General features: G+C 43.4%; 1 protein-coding gene across 2 annotated transcripts in view; it reads left to right on the plus strand.

The window, feature by feature from the left end:
- GPN1 (GPN-loop GTPase 1) overlaps window positions 1–24,575 on the plus strand; it is a 42,580-nt gene that overhangs the window by 8,556 nt on the left and 9,449 nt on the right. The window contains exons 6-11 of one of the 2 annotated variants that reach the window (XM_024216641.3): window positions 3,787–3,865; window positions 3,969–4,063; window positions 4,968–5,013; window positions 10,683–10,829; window positions 19,689–19,771; window positions 23,237–23,276. In XM_024216641.3, coding sequence (XP_024072409.2) covers window positions 3,787–3,865; window positions 3,969–4,063; window positions 4,968–5,013; window positions 10,683–10,829; window positions 19,689–19,771; window positions 23,237–23,276 — 490 coding nt within the window. The remainder of the gene's footprint in view (window positions 1–3,786; window positions 3,866–3,968; window positions 4,064–4,967; window positions 5,014–10,682; window positions 10,830–19,688; window positions 19,772–23,236; window positions 23,277–24,575) is intronic. The other variant, XM_029913276.1, reaches the window with a different exon arrangement.

Raw genomic sequence — 24,575 nt, forward strand, 5'->3', positions numbered from 1 at the left:
CTACAGCTGGAAGCAGAACCACAAGCTTCCAGTAACCAGAGCAGAATAATTTGGAGACTCATTCTCCTGGTCTCACCCCTCTCTTGTGCTTTCCCAGTACAAGACTGGTAATTTTATCTATTTTTCTTCTGTAAGGTCCATGTGATGTGTGGTGGGGGTGGGGGGAGTTCAGTGCCACCTGCTTGTTGGTTTTCCCTTAGCCTCAATATTGACGATATCTAAACAGAAGACTTGGAATTTGATGGATAATTAAATTAATGTCCTCTGTGATATAGTCCAAATGCTAACAGTTTGAAGTTGTTAGAGGATGGGTCTGTTGATTGCAAAGCTCCTTTAATACAATTCATATAAGCCCCATTGTTCTACGTGATGTGTAAACACAGGGAATCAGTTTTTGTTCTAAAGAGCTTACAGTCTAAGTAGCTGTTATGTTGATGCTTTTGAACAGTAATGATCTTTTGCTGATACCTTCAGTGCAGGAGATTTTCAGGTCCTTTCCTAAGGGTATATCTACACTGGCAAGTTTCTTGCGCCACAAGTTACACCACTTTTAATAAAACGCTGGAATTAAACCGCTGTTGCATGTCCATGCTGTGCTCCTTGTGATGGTGAAGCGCATCCACATTAGCAGCTCTTGCAAAGGCAAAGAGAGCAATTCATTGTGGTAGTTATCCCACTGTGCACAGGCTGCAGGGTGCTTTGGGAAGGGTTTGCAATGCCTCATGGGACAAGCACAGCATCACATGATGCAGGTTTCCCAATCCCATTGTTCCATGATGTGATGAAGTGGGGTTTAATTCATCTTGCTATGTTGCATGTGAGTCTTACTGTCCTATACTAATACTGTGTGTACCTTAGTTTCCCTGTGTACTCCACCAATACTTTGGTGGTGGGAATTGGGTGTGTGATTTGCTGAGGCCCTCAGAGCAGGTGAGATTGCCCAGCTATTTGCAGCTATGTAACCCGAGACCCAGGATGGGGGTGCGACCAGGTGACACCTTTGGCCTGGGAAGTGAGAGAAGGAGGAGAGGCTGGAGGCTGGCAGTCTGCTTGGGGGAACTGGAAGAGGGGGAATCCAGGGCGTCTGGCCCAGGATTCCCAAGATGGACTTGGCTGAAAGTCACTGATGTCTGTAATAGGAAGCTCTGTTCTACGCTGTGGTCCTGTCTACGAATAAACCTTCTGTTTTATGCTGGCTGAGAGTCACATCTGACTGCGGAGTTGGGGTGCAGGCCCTCTGGCTTCCCCAGGAGCCCCGCCGGTGCGGACTTGCTGTGGGAAGTGCACCGTGTGAAAGGGGGATGCTGAATGCTCCAAGGTCAGACCCAGGAAGGTCGAAGCTGTGTAAGCTTCTTGCCCGGGAGACAGTATGCTCAGAGAGAGGAGGCTCCCCCAGAGTCCTGACTGGCTTCATATGGAGTAGTTCAAGAGCATCGCCCGGTGACTCCGTGATACATGGGCATCCTACTACATTGCCAACTTCTTTTCAACTGAAGGGGCAGGGGGGAATGTGAGACAGGGAGTGTGTGTATGTAGGGGACAGGATGTTTTGGGGGATAGAGTGTACATAAGAACGGCCGTAGCGGGTCAGACCAAAGGTCCATCTAGCCCAGTATCCTGTCTACCGACAGTGGCCAATGCCAGGTGCCCCAGAGGGAGTGGACCTAACAGGCAATGATCAAGTGATCTCTCTCCTGTGTGTCAGCATGCTGTCTTGTAAGTTCAGACAGCAACAGGAAGCAGCCAGTCCTGGGGGAGGGGGAAACCCCCAACATCAGCACTTACCTGCCTCCCTCCTTCCCTCCCTCCCTCCTGTTCAACAGCATGCATTCCACATTAATGGCTTGCTTTGGAGCAACAGCTGTCAGAAATGGTGCTTTGAAAGGGGAGGGGTGTAGGTCTCCAGGGCAGCCGAGTTCAAAACAATGAGCAGAGCAGTCATTTGAGGCAAAAAGCTGCTTTACTGTGCAGAAATGTGCCAGTGTAGACAAGCCCTAAGTCTCAGAACACTTTCGGAGAAATCTCCCTGAGCTGTAACAAAAATTCACATGATCTGTCTGTTCCCATCTTTTTGATAGGCTAATTACCAGAAGCTTGTGCTTTTGACTAGGGCTGTTGATTAATTGCAGTTAACTCACACGATTAACTCAGAAAAATTAACGGCGATTAAAAAAATTAATCGCCGTGTTAAACAATAGAATTCCAATTGAGATTTATTCAATATTTTGGATGTTTTTCTACATTTTCTAATATATTGATTTCTATTACAACACAGAGTACAAAGTGTACAGTGCTCACTTTATTATTTTTGATTATAAATATTTGCACTGTAAAAATGAAACAAAATAAAGTATTTTTCAATTCACCTCATACAAGTACTGTAGTGCAATCTCTTTATCGTGAAAGTGTAACTTATAAATGTAGATTTTTGTTTTTGTTTTTAAGTGCAGTTATGTAACCAATGTAAAACTTTACAACCTACAAGTCCACTCAGTCCTACTTCTTGTTCAGTCAATTGCTAAGACAAAAGTTTGTTTCCATTTACGGAGGATACTGCTGACTGCTTCTTATTTACAGTGTCACCTGAAAGTGCGAACAGGTGTTCGCATGGTACTTTTGTAGCCGGTGTTGCAAGGTATTTATGTGCCAGATATGCTAAACAATCATATGTCTCTTCATGTTCCGCCACTATTCCAGAGGACATACTTCCATGCTAATGATGCTCATTTAAAAAAATGTGTTAATTAAATTTGTGACTGAACTCCTTGGGGGAGAATTGTATGTCTCCTGTTCTGTTTTACCCACATTCTGCCATATATTTCATGTTATAGCAGTCTCGGATGATGACCCAGCACATATTCATTGTAAGAACACTTTCACAGCAGATTTGACAAAATGCAAAGAAGATACCAATGTGAGATTTCTAAGGCTAGATACAGCACTTGACCCAAGGTTTAAGAATCTGAAGTGCCTTCCAAAATCTGAGAGGGATGAAGTGTGGTGCATGCTTTCAGAAGTCTTAAAAGAGCAACACTCTGATGTTGAAACTACAGAACCTGAACCACCAAAATAGAAAATCAACCTTCTGCTGGTGGCATCTGACTCAGATGATGAAAATGAACATGCATCGGTCCGCTGTGCTTTGGATCGTTATCAAGCAGAACCCGTCATCACCATGGACGCATGTCTTCTGGAATGGTGATTGAAGCATAAAGGGACATATGAATCTTTAGTGCATCTGGCATTTAAATATCTTGCGATGCCAGCTACAACAGTGCCATGCTAATGCCTGTTCTAACTTTCAGGTGACATTCTAGACAAGACATGGGCAGCAGCATCTCCTGTGAATTGTAACCAAACTTGTTTGTCTGAGCGATTGGCTGAAGTAGGACTGAGTGGACTTGTAGGTTCTAAAGTTTTACATTGTTTTATTTTTGAATGCAGTTATTATTTGTACATAATGCTACATGTGTAAGTTCAATTTTCATTATAAAGAGATTGCACTACTGTACTCGTATTAGGTGAATTTAAATATACTATTTCTTTTGTTTTTTACAGTGCAAATATTTGTAATAAAAAATAAATACAAAGTGAGCACTGTACACTTTGTATTCTGTGTTGTAATTGAAATTAATATATTTGAAAATGTAGAAAACATACAAAAATATTTAAATAAATGGTATTCTATTGTTTAACAGTGCGATTAATCATGTTTTTTTTAAATCTCTTGACAGCCCTACTTTTGACTAATTCTTTCTTTGTTTTTGGCGGTTGCCTTCTTCACAGATATGTTCTTATTGATACACCAGGACAGATTGAGGTGTTCACCTGGTCAGCCTCAGGCACTATCATCACTGAGGCACTGGTAAGTGTGTTTTGCACGACATCAGAGTGAGGCTGGCTGGGGTAGGTGGTTGCAGAATGGCATGTTTTACTTAACTAAAACTTGTTTTATCCTGTTCTTTCAGGCTTCCACTTTTCCTTCAGTTGTCGTTTATGTGATGGACACATCTCGCAGCACCAGCCCTATCACCTTTATGTCTAACATGTTGTATGCTTGCAGGTAAGAAATCATAGGTTCAGAAATCAAATATAAATCTTTTCAAAATGCTGTCTGTCTTATCCTCACAAAGAAATGAGGGAGCCCACATTTCTTGAAAAGATCCTTAAATTGGAACAAAGTTATTGGATTTGACCATTCATCTCTCTCTCACAGTGCTTTGATCCACCGGAGTGTGCAGCCCTGCCCCCCTGGAGCACTGCTTTACCGCATTATATCCAAATTCGTGTTATATCGGGTCGTGTTATATCGAGGTAGAGATGTATTAGAGATGAGGATGAGTTTTATATGGGGGATAGATTATTCCACATAAGCCTGCTGCACTGTTCTTATGTCATCCTCTGAAGTGTCTCCAACAGTGGCCAGAACCAGACAATATATTAAACTGGGTAGACCTGAGGTCTGATGCAGTTTAGCAATTCTGTATTCCTAAACAGAGAACTTACCCTTTCTAGTAACTATGCCTCAAAGTTCATGGATCCAAAAATATGTCCAGTTGGGTCTGCAGGTCTGTATGTATTTTGAGGTCATAGATCAGTCCACAGATATCATCTTAACCATGCTAAAAGTCCTGAGTCAAAATAAAAAAAAAGAAAAAAGGAAGGTTAATAACAAGTAGAGCTGAAATAATAGAAAAACATCAGTCAGCCATGCACACAGGACAATTGCTGTTCTATAGAGAGATGCTTATAACCTCCTTTTTATATTTTGGTCCTTAGTGATCTGAGTGAAAGATTACACTTTAATTTGGTCAGAGTAAAATGTCCTTTCCTACTCAAGTCACAATTTTGGGGTTTGGTTTTTATATGCAGGCCTATCTGCCTCATGCTTAATGTGGAAAGATGTTAATCTATGTCTTATTGAAGTCTAGGTGACTTTTCTGACTGCTCCTCTTCTCTCCTTTCAGTATCCTGTACAAAACAAAACTACCTTTTATTTTGGCCATGAACAAGGTAAGTAGAATCTGTTGTCCGTGTCCAAGTGAACAAGATGCTTGTTAGACTTCTCTTATAATAGTGTCATCACCTCTCCTCAGCAAGGACATCATTGCCTCGGAGATGGATGGAGGAATACTGGCTACTAAAGGGCTTTAATTTAGTGGAGAATGGCATAACAAAAACCAATGGCCAGAAGTCAAAGCCAGATAAATTCTAATTAGAAATAAGGCACAGATTTTTAACAGTGAAGGCAATTAACCGTTGGAAAGCAGGGATGTGATGAATTCTCTGTCGCTTGGAGTGTGTAAATCAAAACTAGATGCATTTCTGGAAGATCTATTTTAGCCAAACACAAGCAATTTGGCCTCCTTACAGGGTAATCGGGTGAAACTCTGTGACCTGTGTTATACAGAAAGTCAAATTAGATAATCTAGTGGTTGCTTCTGTTCTTAAAATCTATGAATAGGAGGCTTATTTTTGATGTGGAAAAGATAAAGGCAGTTAAGCTTAGTTGTAAGGTAACTGACAGCGATCAAATCTAGGAAAGTGAAGGTAGCATTTCAATTTGATAATCCATTAAATATTTTTGAAGGATGCTAGTTGTGTCATCATGTCTGGTATCAAAATGGAAGAGTAGGACTGAGGAATAGAGAAGAGCTTTGTTCTACAGAAAATTCTCTCTAAATTGGAGAAACTGCCGGACTCCTTCCTTTTCCTCTTATGTTTTCCTCTCTTCCTTATATCAAGCTGTCAAACTTTGCTGTGAAACCTCAGTCTAGAGAGACCCTAATTTTGTGGGGTTCTGCCTGGATGCTAGGTTTTTCAAAAGCATGTATGTGACTTAGAACCACAAATCCCATTGAAAGTGACCTATGCTCCTAAATCACTTAAAATTAAAAAAATGACCCTTGCCTCACAGAGGTTAGAATCTAAATATAAGATGAGACACAACAGGTAAGTTTGACAAGCAATAGGAGGGAGAAAGGGGAAGGCAGGGCCAGGGTAACACAGCTAAGACTCTTCAGCTACAGAACTACTGCACAACGTGATTTTTGATTCAGTTGAAAAGTTCTGCCATTTAAAAAAATACTTCCTGTTGCTGTTCTTGTGTATGAACATACTCGTGTGTGCCCACGCACAAATGATCACCCCCCAATTCTGCCCTCCCAGTGCCCTTTCCAGGGTTTAAGGGCTGCCATCTCCCAGCAGACAGCTTAGACTTAAAAAAAAAAAAAAATCATTGGGGCTTCTGAGGGACTGAAGATCTTTGCTCTGGACCTGCCGGGAGAACTAGCCTCACATGCCTGGGTGAGGGCCCCAGTTAGTCTCTCCTCATCTGTGGAGAGTTGCAGGGCTACTCTAGTTGGGACTCCCTGTTTCCAGCTGCTACACCTTTCATTTGACTCCAGTCTTCTCCTTTTTACGCTGATTTTACATGCCATCTTCACTGACGAAGACCACATTTCTGCCACCTTTCGCTTATACTGGATACCTTAACCCTTCAACTAGAGGTGTGGTTCAGTACCTACCTTCATATCTACCCCCATAGTCTTGCCCTGCCCTAGTAAGGTAGGGAGAATTTTCTAAACCTGCCACTTCTCAATAATGGGCTGAGTTTCCTTGCCCAACAGAAAAAACACAAATGGAGTCCTGTAAACAAATTCCTTTCTATTGCCTAAGTTCCTTTTTCTTATGGCGAGAGTCCTCTGTGCTGTAATGGGCATCCTTTGGCAAAGCCTGTTGGTGTCGATCATTGACACTACTAAACTGTACACTTGGCAGATACCAGTCATCCTAAGGATGTGTTTCCATTCCTTTTTATTTACTGATGTATACTCTTAAAGGGATGCTGTCACTTTAAATAAATTAGTGGAGATATCCTATCTCCTAGAACGGGAAGGGACCTTGAAAGGTCATCGAGTCCAGCCCCCTGCCTTCACTAGCAGGACCAAGTACTGATTTTTGCCCTAGATCCCTAAGTGGCCCCCTCAAGGATTGAACTCACAACCCTGGGTTTAGCAGGCCAATGCTCAAACCACTGAGCTATCCGTCCCCCCTCCTGTCAGCTTGAAGCCTAGTCCACTTTTACAAATGTGATAATTATTTCCGATGCTATATATTTCCCAGAGTCACCCCGTTCCTAAACTTTTCCTTCTCTCTCTCTCACTTGCCTTGGCAACCCCCTGCCTTGAATGCCAGCCTTGCTTCTCTCACACACACCTGATCAAAGACCCACTGTCCTGAGTGCTCACACTACTCTCACCCCTGCTCTAGAGGCCACCACCTTGCATGCCCCCTCCAAGCCTGCCTATGTTCCTCTGACAGTTTGTAAAATTACAGTGTAGCTGTCTACACACACAGTGGTGTCTAGTGTACGAAGTCAGTAAAATGGAAAAATAACTATTTCAGTTACTGTGTATGCAGTGGTGTGAAGTGACCCTTTTAACACCCCTCTAGTCATAAGGAGGAAAGATGTGTGTGTGGGGGGGGTGCGGACAGCAGCTGCGGGGGGTTGTTAATGGGTTACAGATTGTTGTAATAAGCCATAAATCCAGTGTGTCTATTCAGTCCATGATTTTTAGTGTCTAGCAAAGTAATGAATTTAAGCTCCCAGGCTTGTCTGTTGAAAGTATTGCACTATGGCTATACTATAGCTTAAGTTGACATAAGTTGCGTCGCTCAGGGGTGTGAATTAGCCACCCCCTGAGTGACATAACTTATGACAACTTAGTGCTGTCCCCACCGGCGCTTATGTCGGTGGGAGAGCTTCTCCTGCCAACATAGCTACTGCCACTTGCAGGGGCTAGAATAATTAAGCCAACAGGAGAGAGCTGTCTCCCTTCGGCTTAGAGCGGCTACATTAGAGAGCTCTCTAGTGTAGGCATAAGGTTGTACAGGTTTCCTTTGAGGATGTGGAATGATAGGTCCACAATAGTGTTTGCTGCCCACCCCCAGCTGCTTCTCCCCCTTTTCTCCCTATGACTGAAGGAGTGTTAAAGGGTCACTTCACCTTGAAGGGTCCCTGGAAACGTGTTAATTACTTATGCTGAACAATCTGTTCCACCTTGTATTTAACAGTGACACTCAGAGGCTATGTCTATGCTGTGCACCTTACAGCAGCGCTCTCCTGCCAACAAAATAAAACCACCCCCAACGAGGGGTGGTAGCTTTGTCAGTAGGAGAGTGTCTCCTGCTGATTAAAGCGCTGTCCACACTGGTGCTTTTCGTCGGTAAAGCTTTCGTCAGTCAGGGGTGTGGTTTTTTCCACACCCCGACCAACAAAAGTTTTACCAACAAAAGTACAGTGTAGACATAGCCTGAGTTAGGCCTTGTTTACACTATATAGTTTCGTCGTCAAAAGGTAGCTTTTCTCAATAAAATAGTGGAGGTATACACACGACAATGCTCCTCCCACCAACAGTAGTCTCCTGCTTTGCTGACAAAATAAAACCACCATGCCAAGAGGCATAGAGCTTGTTGCGGCAAAGTTAGATCAACAAAGCATCAGTGTAGACACAGCGTTTATTACTTCGCTGTAACTGGCCTCCAGGGGGTATCCCACAATGCTCACTTTTTCGAACTCCACTGCCCTACATCCAGCTACACAGGCATTTGCCCCTCTCCTTTCAAAGCCCCAGGAAATTTTGAAATTCCTCAGTGTGGAGAGCTCACATGGCACTCTCAGCTGGGCAGTAGCTGGCTCCCGCATCAAACGCACTCCTGCCTGGACTACAGGGGAGGGGATTGATCTCCTTGGTCTGTGGGGAGAGGAGGCTGTGGGAGAATATGTTGAACAGCACAGGTCCAGTATAGATCTTTGGGGGACCCTGCTATTTACCTCTCTCCATTGTGAAGACTGGCCATTTATTCCTACCCTTTGTTTCCTGTCTTTTAACCAGTTACTGATTCATGAGAGTACCTTCCCTCTAATCCCATGACTGCTTTGTTTGCTTAAAAGCCTGTGGTGAGGGACCTTGTCAAAGGCTTTCTGAAAGTCCAAGAATACTGCAGCCACTCGATTACCCTTGTCCACATGCTTGTTGACACCCTCAAAGAATTCTAATAGACTGGTGAGGCATGATTTTCCTTTACAAAAGCCCTGTTGACTCTTCCCTAACAAATGATGTCCATCTGTGTGTCTGATCATTCTGTTCTTTTCTATCGTTCCAACCAATTTGCCTGGTACTGAAGTTAGGCTCACTGGCCTGGAAGTGCCAGGACTGCCTCTGGAGCCTCCTTTTTTTTTTTAAATCAGCACTACATTAGCTACGCTTCAGTCATCTGATACAGAGGCTGATTTAAGTGATAGGATGCAAACTACAATAGTAGTTCAATTTTGTATGAATTCCTTCAGAACATTTGGGTGAATACCATGTGGTCTTAGTGACTTATTACTGTTTGTATCAATCTGTTCCAAAGCCGCCTCTATTGACACCTCAATCTGGGACAGTTCCTCAGATTTGGCAACTAAAAAGAATGACTCTGGTGCTGGAATCTCCCCCACATCTTCTGCAGTGAAGACCAATACAAAGAATTCATTTAGCTTCTCCCCAATGGCCTTGTCGTCCTTGAGTGCTCCCAGTGTAATAAACTATATAGTCCCCACTTCGTTGCTGGACTTCTGTCTGCATTATTTTTACTCTTGCAGGTTTTCTTTTTGGCTGGGGCGGGTGGGTGATTAAAATGGCCTAAGTTTAGAGTATTTTTGTTAGGTGTATCTGCTTCACTCACTCCCGCACAAAACTCCTGTTTGCTGCTGTATTCGCTGCTTTCTCTGGCTTCTTAGGAGCTGGCTTTTTAAGCCCCCATTTCCCCTGAGTTATCCCTGCCTCTTGTCAAGGGACCCAAAAGGATTTAGGTATCAAAGGATAGCAGGCTAGAGCCTCATTAGTAAACTCTCAGCCTAGCCTAGCACTTGGCTTAGCACGCAACCCCCAGAACAGACCACACTATAATCTTCAATTAAGGAATCACACAGCAGGTAGGCAGGCAAGCAAGCACAGAACAAACTAACAGACCGACTCACCCAGTCTTTCCTGCTTCACTTGTAAAAGTCCCTTGCAAAACTCCCCTTTACTGCTCCTGTTCTTTTGTCTTCCCTGTTCTCCCCCAAATCCATTTGTCTTGCGTTAAAAATTATATTGTAAGTTCTGAGGGGGCAGGGAGTGCTGTACTATATGTTTGCATAGCTCTTATTGCTGTGGTGCTCGGTGAGTAGTGTTTAGTCACTAATTAAAAAACTAAAGTTTTTCAAGCCAACCAACGGTGTGTGAGGTCATAAGTGAGGATTCAACTTGCCTAGACCCCAATAATGCAATCTCATACACACTGGCAGGGCCCCATTGGCTTCAGTGGGACTGCACGCAGACCTACGAGTCCTTCCATGTTGATCAAATTGCAGTAGCACTGCCTTAAACTCTAAACATGCCTTTTTAAAATTGAAATAGTGTTGGGGTTTGTACCTTTTTCAAATTGAAACAGCTGAACTGGCAAAACAAAGCATGGAATATTTTAGGCCAGGGAGTGAATGTTTTGGAAAGTTATGAGCATTTGATAATGGAATTAGAATGAAAACGGTTTACTAGCCTTAACTCTCAGGTACTGTGGAGTGCCCATGCGAATACAGAACCAACCAACCACCATCATCTCTGAAAACTGACTTCTCATTTCCTTATACATTCCAGACAGATATCATTGATCACAGTTTTGCAGTAGAATGGATGCAGGATTTTGAGATCTTTCAAGATGCCTTGAATCAAGAGACAACATATGTTAGTAACCTGACTCGTTCCATGAGCCTGGTGTTGGATGAGTTTTACAGCTCACTCAAGGTAAGCCTCCCCCCTGTTCACTACCCCCTACACAGGGATCTCTCTTCACTGCTCTCAGCCTCGATTCCTTGCTGAGTCCTGCACCCTGGGACATAGAGGGGACTGATTTCTCTGCGTCATTCTTCAGAGAATAAGGGGCAAATGCTTTGAATTACTTTATCCTGCCTCAGAGTGGCAGAGGGAGTAATTTAAAATTAAATTGCAAATAAATCACCAGAGAAAGCAAAGAATGAAGTAGTCGTGTTCCTAAGAAAGCAGTGTAATTGTTGGAGTGGATGGTGTCATTTCAGAGTCTCTCATTTGAAATGCCTTGTACTCTAGCAGGGTCAGCTAAGACCTTCATTCTTTTTAAAGGAGTCCGATTCAGTTCTGTACCACTTACTGAAGGAGGTTGTTTCGGTCATGACCTTAGAAACAAAGATCTAGCCCATATGGTAAATGGGAAGATGTCTTTTCCTACCCCAGTGGGATTGGGAGGCTAAATCCATTACTATAAAGTACTTAAATAATCCAGTAATGAGTGCCATTGAAAAGCCTATATATTAGGGAGTGCCAGTGATCCCATAGCTATTTCATTGGGGTTTGCATGGTGTCCCTCCCGTACTGTCCCCTGGCTGCAGAATTGTGCTCCCCATTAGCTTTCAATTTTAAAAAACAGTGTTAAAATTTTAATTTTTTTTACCTTTGTGCTTTCACCCATGCTGCCCCACATGCTTGGCAGGTGTTTCCTGTAAACATCCACAAAGGTACCTCATTATCCACCTTCCACTCCCTCTTCAAAACTGTCCTTTGCCACAGTGCCTACAAAAAACTTGACAATAGTTAGGCTGTTGGTGTGCAAAGGCTATTGCCTATAATGCAGAACCATACTGTCTCCTTGTTCACTTGTACCCCTCCATCTGCCCATATCCATCTGTAGTCTCTTGCCTGATACTTGATTGTAATCTCGGTGGGTCAGGTACTGTCTTTTTGTTCTGTATCTGTATAGCATCCAGCACAATCAGGTCCTGGCTCCTAGGCATGATGGTAATGCTACAGATGATAATGATTTAAGTGGACAGAGTATAAGCTGTTGCTGTATCTTCTTCCTGAAACATTAGCTCTATGTGAACTGCCCTATTCATCGTAACCCAATGTTGACTTTGAGACATGATGATAATTTAAAATGTCAACTCAAGTATTTCACTGATAATTTTAGTAGAAACATCCGGCTAATGAGTTTATGCCACAATTCCAAATGGCTTCCTCTGTCTCCCTAGCTGCTAAAAGTACCAACAGCCTGCTCCCACTATGTAGCTGTAAAAACCCTTCTGCTTTCCTCCCTGACAGTTCTGTGATGCAGTTAGGCGTTGTCAGTACACAAATCTACACATGTTAACATCTGAAAATGTGTGGACAACAAGGCTGAATTCAATATCAAAATAAATAACACCAGCTACTGAATCAATAATGCTATTTCTTATATAGCACTCTTCATCAGTATATCCCAAAGTGCTTCCCAATCTTTAATGAAGTTGTCGTCACAACACCTGTCATTTAGGGAAGGGTACTATCCCCATTTTACAGGTGGAGAACTGAAGCAAAGAGAGGCTAAGTAACTTTCCCAAGGTCATACAGGAAGTCTATGGCGGAGAAGGGAATTGAACCCAGTTTTCCTATGTCTGAAACCAGTGTCCTAACCACTGGACCATCCTTTTCATACATGGATCCTCTGGCCAGAGCATGACTTACAAATATACTCTACTAATTGCATGATTTGTTTTCATACCTAATTCAATAAAATTCTGCTGTTTTGTATGTAAATAAATAAGTATCTCAGATTTTCTGGTCTGTATCACTAGAGAACCACAGAAATCGGGTAGGTTTTACCACATACTTTAGGCCTCGATTATATTGCAAATGTTCCTATACTTTATAAAAATTACTGCGTACCCTGGATGTTTATTATTTGTATTATGGTAGCATCAAAAGGCCCAAGGTCTGGGCTGCATTGTGCTGCACAGACCGAGGAAGACACTGCCCCTGCTCCAAAAGCCTTGTAATCTCAAGACCAAAACTAGATGAGATGGCACAACATATAAACAAAGTGATCAGGGTCATGACAGGCCATGTCTTGTAGTTCCATCCAGGGAAATGGGGCACAGAGGCTAAGTGACTTGCCTAAGGTCTCACAGTAAGTCTGTAGCAGACTACAGAATTGAACCCCAGTTTCCCAAGTTCCAGGCTAGCCCGTGGCCTATCCTCCCTTTCTAGAAAGCCCTGGGATGCTTTGTTTTCCACTGAGTTATCTGTAAGCTCCTCAGGACAGGGACCTTGTTGTCTGTCCTATCTATAACCTCGTGCTCCTGCTCAGTTGTCTTATCATTCCTTCTGCTTGCCCTTTCATTCACACCATCCCCCTTTCCGATTCACTTCTTCACTCTATGCAGCACCCCAAATTATAATAAGCCTTAGATTTAAAAAAAAGTCTGTTTAGGTCAGAGCAGGGACTATGTCTTATTTGTTTTTAAAGCCCCTTGAATCATAGAAATGTAGGACTGAAAGGGATCCCAAGAGGTTATCTAGTCCACCCTACTTCCCTGTGCTGAGTCAGGATCAATTAAACCTAGATTGTCCCTGACAGATGTTTATCCAACTTGTTCATAAAAAATCTCCAGTAATGAAAATTCCACAACCTCCCTTAGTAACCTATTCCACAACTTAACTAACCTTATAGTTAGAAAGTTTTTCTTAATATCTAACCTACATCTCCCTTGTTCCAGATTAAAATAATTCTTGTCCTACCTTCAGTGGACATGGAGATCAGTTGATAATCATCTTCTTTGTAACAGCCCTTAATGCATTTAAAGACTATCATCAGGTCCCTCTTCAGTTGTCTTTTCTACTGACTAAACAGGCCCAGTTTTTTAACTCTTCCTCATAGGTCAGGCTTTCTGAACCTTTTATAATTTTTCTTGTTCTCCTCTGCACTCCCTCTAATTTGTCCACATTTTTGTAGTGTGGCACCCAGAACTGGACACAGTACTCCTGCTGAGGGCTCACCAGTACCACATAGAGCGGAACAGTTGCCTTCCATTTCTCACATATGACATCTCTGTTAATACATCCCAGAATATTAGTCTTTGTTGGCTCATATTCAGTTTGCCATCCACTATAACTCCCAGATCTTTTTCAGCAGTACTACCACCTTGCAGTTATTCTCTAGTTTGTAGTTATGCATTTGATTTTTTCCTTTTTAAGTGTAGTACTTTGCACTCATCTTTACTGAATTTAATCTTGTTGAATTCAGACCAATTCTCTAATTTGTCAAGATCACTTTGAATTCTAATTGTCATCACATTAGCTATCTGCCAGTCATCTAGTACAGAAGCTGATTTAAGTGAGAGGTTATATACCACAGATGATAGTTCTTCAGTTTCATATTAGAGTTCCTTCAGAACCGTTGGGTGAATGCCATCTGGTCCTGGTGATTTATTACTGTTTAATTTATCAATTTGTTCCAAAACCTCCTCTATTGACACCTCAATCTGGGACAGTTTTCAGGATGGAGAGAGGTAAGTAAGTGTCCCCCAGCGATCTGTACTGGGACCTGTGCTGATCAACATGTTCACAAATGATCTGGAAAAAGGGGTAAACAGTGAAGTGGCAAAGTTTGCAGATGATACAAAATTACTCGAGATAGTTAAGTCCAACGCAGACTGTGAAGAGTTATAAGGGATTTCACAAAACTGGTTGTCTGGGCAACAAAATGGCAAATGAAATTTTATGTGTGTGTATGTGTGTGTGTGTGTGTGTGTGTGTGTGTGTGTATGTGTATATATATATATAAATAAAAAGCCATAATCCCAACTGTACGTACAAAATGATGGGGTCTAAATTAGCTTTTAGCACTCAGAAAAGAGATCTGAGAGCCATAGTAAGTAGTTCTCTGAAAACATCTGCTCAATGTGCTGTGGCAGTCAAAAAAGCTAACCAAGTGTTAAGAACCATTAGGAAAGGAAATCAGACACACTCGCCATCATAATGGTACTCCCACACCTTGAATACTGTGTGAAGTTCTGGTCACCCCATCTCAAAAAAGATATTTTGGAAAAAGAACAGAAAGATCAACAAAAATGATTAAGGATATGGAACATCTTCCCTATGAGGAGAGATTAAAAAGATTGGTACTATTTAGCTTGGAAAAGAGACTACCTGGGGAGGGATGTGATAGAGGTCTATAAAACCATGAATGGTGTGGACAAAGTGAACAGGGAAGTGTGGTTTACCCATCACATAACTCAACAACCAGGGCTCTCTCAATGAAATTAATTGGCGGCAGGTTTAAAACAAACAAAAGGAGGTACTACTTCACACAATGCACAGTCAACCTCTGGAACTCATTGCCAGGGGATGTTGTGAAGGCCAAAAATATAACTGGATTAAAACAAGAATTAGATAAATTCATGGAGGATAGGTCCATCAATGGCTATTAGCCAAGATGGTCAGCGATGCAATCCCATGCCTTGGGTGTACCTAAGCCTCTGAATGCCAGACATGGGATGGATCACTTGATTACCCTATTCTGTTCTTTCCCTTTTGAAGCATCTGGCATTGGTTGCCGCCAGAAGACAAGATACTGGGCTCGGTGGACCATTTGATCTGACCCATACGGCCATTCTTACGTATTAGGAAACAAAGGGTAGGAATAAATGGTCAGGGAGAGAGGTAAATAGTGGTGTCTCCAGGGGTCTGTACTGGGACCAGTCCTATTCAACACATTCATAAATGATCTGCAGATGTGGCCAACCCATTTCAAAAAAGATATTGGACTTGGAAAAGGTACAGAGAATGGCAACCAAAATGATTAGGGGTATGGAACAGCTTCAGTATGCGGAGAGATTAATAAGATTGTGACTTTTCAGCTTGGAAAAGAGACGACTATGGGGGGATATGATAGAGGTCTATAAAATCATGATTGGTGTGGAGAAAGTAAATAAGGAAGTGTTATTTACTCTCAAGAACTAGGAGTCACCAAATGAAATTAATAGGCAGCAGGTTTAAAACAAACAAAAGGAAGTATTTCGTCACACAACACAGTCAACTTAGAGGTTTTTAAGGTCAGGCTTGACAAAGCCCTGGCTGGGATGATTTAGTTGGGAATTGGTCCTGCTTTGAGCAGGAGGTTGGAGTAGATGACCTCCTGAGGTCCCTTCCAACCCTGATATTCTATGATTCATTCGGTGGAACTCTTTGTCAGGGGATGGTGTGTAGGCCAAGACTATAACAGGGTTCAAAAAAGAACTAGATAAATTCATGGAGGATAGGTCCATCAATAGCTATTAGCCAGGATGGGCAGGGATGGTGTCCCTAGCCTCTGTTTGCCAGAAGCTGGGAATGGGTGACGGGGATGGATCACTTGATGATGACCTGTTCTGTTCATTCCCTCTGGGGCAACTGGCATTGGCCACTGTCGGAAGACAGGATACTGGGCTAGATGGACCTTTGGTCTGACCCAGTATGGCTGTTCTTATGTTTAATCCTGTCCTCCAAAGTGCTTGCAACCCCTCCCAGCTTGGTGTCATCCACAAATTTTATAAGTATGCTCTCCACTCCATTATGCAAATTATTAATGAAAATATGAATAGTACCTAGACCCAGGACTGACCCCTGCAGGACCCCACTAAATATGCCCACTCTTTGACAGTAAAGCCACTTTATAGTAATTTCATCTCTAGACTACATTTCCCTAGTTTGTATATCATAATGTCAAGTGGGAATGTTATCAGATGTCACTGGTGTGGTGCTCTGCTCTGTTCAATTATAACAGTTGTCTGCGTGCGTGTGTTCCCTCTGTGTGCTGCCCCGGCTCTGTGCAGATAGCTGACACAGCAGACCCCGAAAAAAAACCCAATGACCACAGACTCTAATAAGGTACGAAGGCACCCAGTCAGGTATATTGCCAAATGAAACACAGTCTCTACCTCCCCAGATCAGATGTCTACAGTTCTGCTAGTATGTATGTGCTACCTGACAATGGACCGACTCAGTCAGTGGCGGGATTTGCCACTGCCCCCTAGGCCAGACCAAGACTTCCACTCAGGGATGCCTTCTTATACACAGGTACAAACAGGTTACACATCACTCCTGACGTATTGAGGTACAACCCCTCTACGCATTAGCGTGCTGCCTCTCCCCAGGTACAGGTTGGTTCGAACAAACAAGTCTATCCATCATATTGTCCTTCTGACCCTGTCTTTAGGATGGGTCTGCTTATTCCTTGTTATCTCTGTGGAATGTGTTCATACCGGGATGTTCTGGTGCCATCCTGGCACACGTTCATCTTATTAGTGCTTATATGTGTCTACGTGCTTTTAGCAACCTTCTTCTTGCCAACTTCTGTGAGCAGGGCCTGCCTCTGGCTCACAGCTTAACTTTACTTTATGTTAGCAAAGTCTTGACCATTACTTCAGTTCAGGCCTCAGGTCTCATACCGGGCCTCTGATACCAAGGGTTTATGTCTCAGGGCCTCATCTTACTATAGGGACTATGTCAAAAGCCTACTAAAAGCAAGATATATCACATCTAATGCTTCCCCTCTTTCTACTAGGCCAGTAACCTTGTCAAAGAAGGAAAATAAGTTGGCTTGGCATGATTTGCTCTTGACTACCCATGCTGGGTATTTTATTACCCTATTATCCTCTAGGTGCTTAAAAATTGATTGTTTAATCATTTGTTCCAGTATTTTCCAGATGTTGAGGTTAGGCTGACTGGTCAATAATTCCCTGGGTTCTCTTTGTTCCCCTTTTTAAAGATGGATACTATGTTTGCCCTTCTCCAGCCCTGCGGGGCAGCACCTGTCCTCCATGAGTTCCTGAATGTAATCGGCAAAGGGTCCATGATTGCTTCAGCTAGTTTCTTAAGTACCTTAGGGTGAATTTCAATCTGATTTATCTAAATATTCTTTATTCCCTATTCTGGCTTGTGTTCCTTCCTCCTTGTCAATTTTAATTGTGTTAAGCATCTGGCAAATCATGGCATCATATAAATCATTAAAATAGTGCTATGCATACTTATCGTGCTAAATAGTTAATTGTACTGAGCTGCTTTATAATACAAGACCTAAACTCTGAATGGTAGCTTTCTGCATAGATTTTGAGGCCAGGAGAGACCAATAGACAGTTCCATGACTAAAGTGTGGATGCCCTTTGGTGTAACAGAGGGTACTGAGGTGCAAGGTGGGCTCCACCAGGGATCAATGCTTAGTCCCTCACTATTCATAATTGTGATGAATTTCATCAATAAGAAAATAAAAAATGAAATATTGTACTAAGTTGATCTGTGTAGACAATATTGCTCTAATGCCTAATGCTAAGGAAGATTTGGTCCAAGCAACTGATGCCTGGAACAGGGAACTAACAAATTGTAACCTCAGAATGAGTAAAGCAAAGACTAAAATCGTGTGGGTGGCTTGGGTGGAACCAAGACAGACGAATACCAACGTTGAGAGCCAGCACCTAAATCAGGCTTCTGCGTGTAAGTATCTTTTGGGCTGATTAACGGCAAATGGCAAAATCAACAGAGAACCACAACCATGGCTGTTGAGTGAGTGTAGGAGAAGTCTGGTGCAGCGGTAGTGTCCTGTTTTATGATAAATGGATGTCCTTGCAACTTAAGGGACAACTACACAAACCATGGTAAAACCAGCTCTTCTGTACAGATCAGAGATGTGGGTGACCAAAGAGAGGTACTTGAGAAGACTTGAAGCTATTGAAGTGAGATGTTTGAAGGCATTGAGGGAGTGACATTGCTGGACCTCATGTGGAATGACGTTCTCAGGAGTGAGACCAAGAACTGTGTTATTGGAGAGAAGCAGGAAGAGTGAAGGCTGAGATGTTTGGGCATGTACGAAGGATGAATGAAGAGAATCCTGTTAGGGAGATGTTTGAAACTAGAGTTCATAGGCAGAGAATAAGAGGATACCCGAGAAAATTGTGGATGGACTGTGTACGGGCTCACAAAGTGGGTATGGATTGAGCATTGGATTGGCAATCCTGTCACAGACTGATCCAGCGACTCAACCCCAGCTAGCTGGGAAAACAGAAAGAAGAAGAATAAGAGACACCAATAGTTCTAGTCTTACCTGTATAAATACAAGGTTCCCTTCTGGCCTTAGGAATCTGCATTTGCCTCAGTATCACTCTAGGAGCCCATAACATATATGTTTAAAAGATGAGTTTTTAGTTTCTGTCCCAGAATGAGAGATTTGCTCTATGCCCCATGATAACCCATCTTTTCTTTAATTAGAAAACAGACTTGATTTTTTTCCCCCCTACGCTTACCCATCTTCTCTACTATATACAAGGAATTCATTATTTTCATGCATTGGATTGTGTTGCCCATATTTTTACTATGATTCAGCTGAACATTATGATATAAAGATACTATATTCTCAGTGTCACATTGTCTTTGTTATTTATGCTGTGGCAGTGCTTAAAAGCCCAATGAGGACTGGGGCCCTGGAGCCCTGTTGTGCTAGGCACTATACACATGTATAGGACGGACCCAGTCTTTGCCCCAAAGAACTTAGTGTAAAGACAAGACAAAATAAGTGGGTATAACAAACTGAGTGAGTGAGGAAGAGATGATGAATGTAGCAATGACAGGAACGTAGGCTGTATACACAACTTGATGGTTCTGGGTCATTTGAAGGATTGTAGTTATAATTAAATTTTAAATTGATAGCAGTCCCCATGGGTCATTTCCCCAGTCATTGTCTTTGATTGGTAACTCCAGAATTCATCTCCCATAAAGCTTATTTATAATCCTTTGTATGAACGGTGTCTCATTTAGTTTCTGGAACATACATTTCTTTTGCAGGTGGTTGGTGTTTCTGCTGTGCTGGGTACAGGACTGGATGAATTTTTTGTGAAAGTCTCTGAAGCTGTAGATGAATATGAGAGGTGAGGTGGTGATTTTCAGTGTGAGGAAAAGTGTCCTTGATCTAAAGAATGCTGCTCAGCTACCAATTCATGGGCTTGTTCCTTTGCTTGAATGCGTGATGGTCTTTTGCAGCTCAGTTGGCCTAGAGAAGTGGTCGCTGAACTGTGGGGTGTGCCCCCCCTAGAGGGATGTGGAGGAATGTTTAGGAGGCCCCCACAGGGGATGGTGAGGGAGTGCTATTCAGCCCAGCCGCTGCTCCGCTCTGGACTATGACTCTGGCCCCAGTCCTGGCTCCCAACCATGGCTCCGGGGTGGGGAGGGGAGGAGGGAGGGGGCGACAACCAAAAAAGTTTGGGGACCACTGACCTAGAGTATTTGTTATAAAACACCTGTCCTGTGTATGCTAGAGTACACAAATAAGACATTCAAACACACAAACTGTCCAGACATGAATTTAAAAATTGGTAACTGCTCAATAGAAAATCCAGAAAACACCAGTACAGATAACCCCTTCAACCCACCTCCTCCTTCGATGCTTCAGGATAGGCTAGGTTTGCATTGTGCCCAGAAAGCAAACACAACAGGAATCTGGCAGACTCAGTGGTGAGCAAATTCAAGGAACCTTCACAGAAAACATCCTGCCAGCAAGCCCTCTCCTGTTTAAACTGGTGAAGCTCCAGGTCAGGCATCTCTGCTGATTGCAGTTGTGCTTCTCCCCTCATGGAATACTGCCAGATTGTTTGGTTGCCTTATACAGTCAAACTCAACACTTGGAACTCCAACTTGATACCTGTGAGTAGACTGTAGATCATGGAGTGCTGGTGAGATGTGCTGCCTGTGTGAAACCCTAATTAATAAGTAGCATTCTGCAATAGCTTTAGCTTCCAAATAGTCCCACGGTGTAGCGCCACGTAAAGTGTGCCAGAGTAGTGTAATCGTGAGGTGACAAAGTCTTGTAAATCTGTTACAAGTCCTGCATCTGTGAGAGGTAAATCTCTCTCTTTCTCTTTTTACTGAGTACAGATGCAAAAAGTACTCTAGGCTAGTGAGTGCTGCCAGGAATTAGCCCTTCTAATCAGGCCCCCAAATTGCAAACCTGTGAGACACTTGTCCCTACTCCTAACCCTAGTTGTCACCTACCACCCCACAGTGGAACCCACGTGGAGTATTATGAAACAATTACAACCCATACTCGATAGGACACCCCACCCCCCAATACACCTTTCAAGATCAAGGGTCCTACGCATCTCTATCACAACATGTGGTACATCTCATCCAGTACATTTTAAATGTCCCAATAATAGCTATGTGGGTGAAACCAGACAATCACTACGCTCTTAAATCAGGGGTTCTCAAACTGGGGGTCGGGACCCCTCTGGGGGTCGTGAGGTTATTACATGGGGGGGTCACGAGTTGTCAGCCTGCATCTCAAACCCCGCTTTGCCTCCAGCATTTATAACGGTGTTTAATATACAAAAAAGTGTTTTTGATTTATAAAGGGGGTCGCACTCAGAGGCTTGCTGTGTGAAAGGGGTCACCAGTGCAAAAGTTTGAGAGCCACTGTCTTAAATGAACTCTGACAGGAAAATCATAAGACGAAAAATACCCTATCACCTGTGGGTGAACACTTTTCACAAAGCAGTCACTCCATATCAGACCTATCGGTTTCAAAAGATGAGTCTGGGAGCTTAAATTCATGAGTTTGCTAGACACTAAAAATCATGGTCTTAATAAAGACATTGGATTTATGGCTTATTACAACCATCTGTAACCCACTAACCCCCTTTTTTGTCCTATGACCACGGTGGTGTTAACAGGCCACTTCACCTTGAATGGTAGGGCTAGTCTACACTAGAAGTGCTACATCAGTGCAGCTGCACTGCTGTAGCATGTCTGGTGAAGGTATTCTATGCCAGTGGTCTCCAACCTTTTTACACCCAAAATTACTTTTTGAATTTAAAGGCAACCCAGGATCTGCCCTGCCCCTTCCCCAAAGCCCTGCCCCACTCACTGTATCTGCCACTCTCTTGGTCGCTCGCTCTCGCTCACCCTCACTCCCTTTCACCGGGCGGGGTAGGGAGTTTGGGCTTGGGAGGGGGTGCGGGCTCTGGGCTGGGGCCAAGGGTTTCGCAGTGTGAGAGGGGGCTCTGGGCTGAGCCTGGGGAAGGGGGTTGGGGTGCAGGAGGGGGTTCAGGAGGGGGTATGGGGTGCTGGCTCTGGGAGGGGACTCAGGGCTGGGGGTTGGGGTACGGCATCCCACAGGGTGGCACTTACCTAAGGCGACTCCTGGTCGGCAGTGCAGCGACACTAAGGCAAGCTCCTGCCTACCCTGGCCCCACGCTGCTCCCGGAAGAGGCCAACGTGCCCCTGCGGTCCCTGTGGGGCACAGGGGGCATGTGGCTCTGCATGCTGCCCCTCTCTGCAAGCACCGCCCCCGCAGCTCCCATTGGCCACAGCTCCCTGTTCCCGGCCAATGGGAGCTTCAGGGGCGGTGCTTGCAGGTGGGAGCTGTGTGTGGAGGGAGACCCCCACCCGCGGGGCTGCACTGGCCGCTTCCGGGAGCAGCGCGGGGCCGGGGCAGGCAGGGAGCCTGACTTAGCAGCAGCTCCGCTACACCGCCAAAGATCGCGATCAACTGGGAGATTCTCTAGGATCGACCAGTCGATCATGATCGACCAGTTGGTAACCACTGCTCTATGCCGAAGGGAGAGCACTCTCCCTCCAGCATAATTACTCCACCTCCGCGAGAGGCGGAAGCTATGTTGGCGGGAGAGTATCTCCTGATGACATAGTGCCGTTGTGGACCTCGCTTAGGTCACTATAACTGGCGGCTTTTTCACACACTCCTGAGCGACGTAAGTTATATCAACTTAAGCAGTAGTGTAGACCTGCCCTTAGAATATGTACTATCTGTTTGACCTTGTATTTAGCTGTGACACTGAGTACCTTTCCTTGACCCTGAGGAAGAGCTCTGTTTAGCTCAAAAGCTTGTCTCTCTCACCAACAGAAGTTGGTCCAATAAAAGATATTACCTCACCCATCTTGTCTGTCTAATATCCTGGGACCGACATGGCTACACCAACACTGTACAATGTCATCCTCACCAATTCAGGCAGTTTCCCTCATCATAGCAGCCTTATCTCAGTCATCTCTGGGCTGAGTCTCTGCCAGCTTGCTTGTGTGAGCAACAGCTGCAGTTTTTGTATTTGTCCTTAGCTTCTCATCTTCTGCCTTAAGAGGGACAGCCTATGTATTGGTCAACATTCCTATATGTTTTTTGAAAAAAAATCTCCCTTGAATAAGGCACCATTTGTTCACTCAATGTCTGGTTTATTATGGGTAATTGAAAATTCAGGGTCTGTTCTAGTTGCAGCTGTAATGTTAAATGTTGTCTTAATTGTTGGATTAATGGAAATATGCTCAGAGGCTTAGGTAATGGACAGATGTTGTTTATAAGTAAATGTTCAAAATGTTTCTCTTTTCAGGGAGTATCGTCCAGAATATGAGCGTCTGAGAAAATCATTGGTAAAGATTTACAAGTATTTCACACACAGGCAGTGTATTCTGGGGTCAGAGTGCCAACTAGTCTGCTCCAGCTTTCCTTCAGAACTCCAGCTTCTCAGAGTATAGTCTGGTTATTTTCCTTAAAAGACTTATCCAATCTGGATTTAAATTTCCACTGCACTGCAGAAGCCCATTATTTAATTTACTAATCACACTTACGGTGAAAAGCCCTTTCCTGAGACCCATCCTCAGTCTCTCCTTTGCTAGATTTGGTATGGTGCGGTTTTATTTTGTACAGCAGTCTTTTCTACAAACCACGCATCCTCCAAATGCATTAGTGCTAGTAATTGAATGTAGTAAGGCTTGGACAGTGTCTGAGAGCCACGAGGAAGGCAAATAAGGTGTAGGGTGTGTACGGTGGGGAATAGATTATAAAGCAAGGAGCGAATAATTCTACTATACAAGCTGTAGAGAAATTACTCTTGGAATCCTGGGCATGGTTATAGTCACTTAGCTTCAAGGGGTATCTAATCTAGAAGGATTCATGTACCTCGAGGGGTGGAGGACACCATTTGTTATGATCTTCCAAAGTGACTTTTTAGGTCTTTGTATGTACCACCGCAAATTCCCACTTTGGCTTACATGAAGATATCAAGTGTGTTAATAAAGTAGAAGACAGAGATGTAACTTTCATGTTAGAGATGAAAAATGTCTTCTGGCTGCCCTGTTTTATGCAAAGTTTGGATTCTAGCTCCAGTCTGGTAGGTTACGGTACCCTTTTTTCTCTTCCTCTGGGCTGTCCCTTGCCATCCTGAACTTTTTTGTTACCATAGAATAGAATCCTAGGACTGGAAGGGACCTCAAGAGGTCATCTAGTCCAGTCCCCTGCACTCATGGCAGGACTAAGTAGTATCTAGACCATCCCTGATAGGTGTTTGTGTAACCTGCTTTTAAAATGTCCAGGGATAGAGATTCTACAACCTCCCTATGCAATTTATTCCAGTGCTTAACCACGCTGACAGGAAGTTTTTCCTAATGTCCAATTTAAATCTCCCTGGCTGCAATTTAAACCCATTGCTTCTTGTCCTATCCTCAGAGATTAAGAAGAACAATTTTTCTCCTTCCTCCTTGTAACAATCTTTTACGTACTTGAAAACTGTTATCATGTCCCCTCTCAGTTCTCTCTTTTCCAGACTAAACAAACACAATTTTTTCCCTCATAGGTCATGTTTTCCTGACCTTTAATCATATTTGTTGCTCTTCTCTAGACTGTCTCCAATTTGTCCACATCTTTCCTGAAATGTGGCACCCAGAACTGGA

Source organism: Terrapene carolina, unplaced genomic scaffold (genome assembly GCF_002925995.2).
Source record: "Terrapene carolina triunguis isolate 2854851 unplaced genomic scaffold, T_m_triunguis-2.0 Scaffold569, whole genome shotgun sequence".
NCBI classification, from domain to species: domain Eukaryota; kingdom Metazoa; phylum Chordata; order Testudines; family Emydidae; genus Terrapene; species Terrapene triunguis.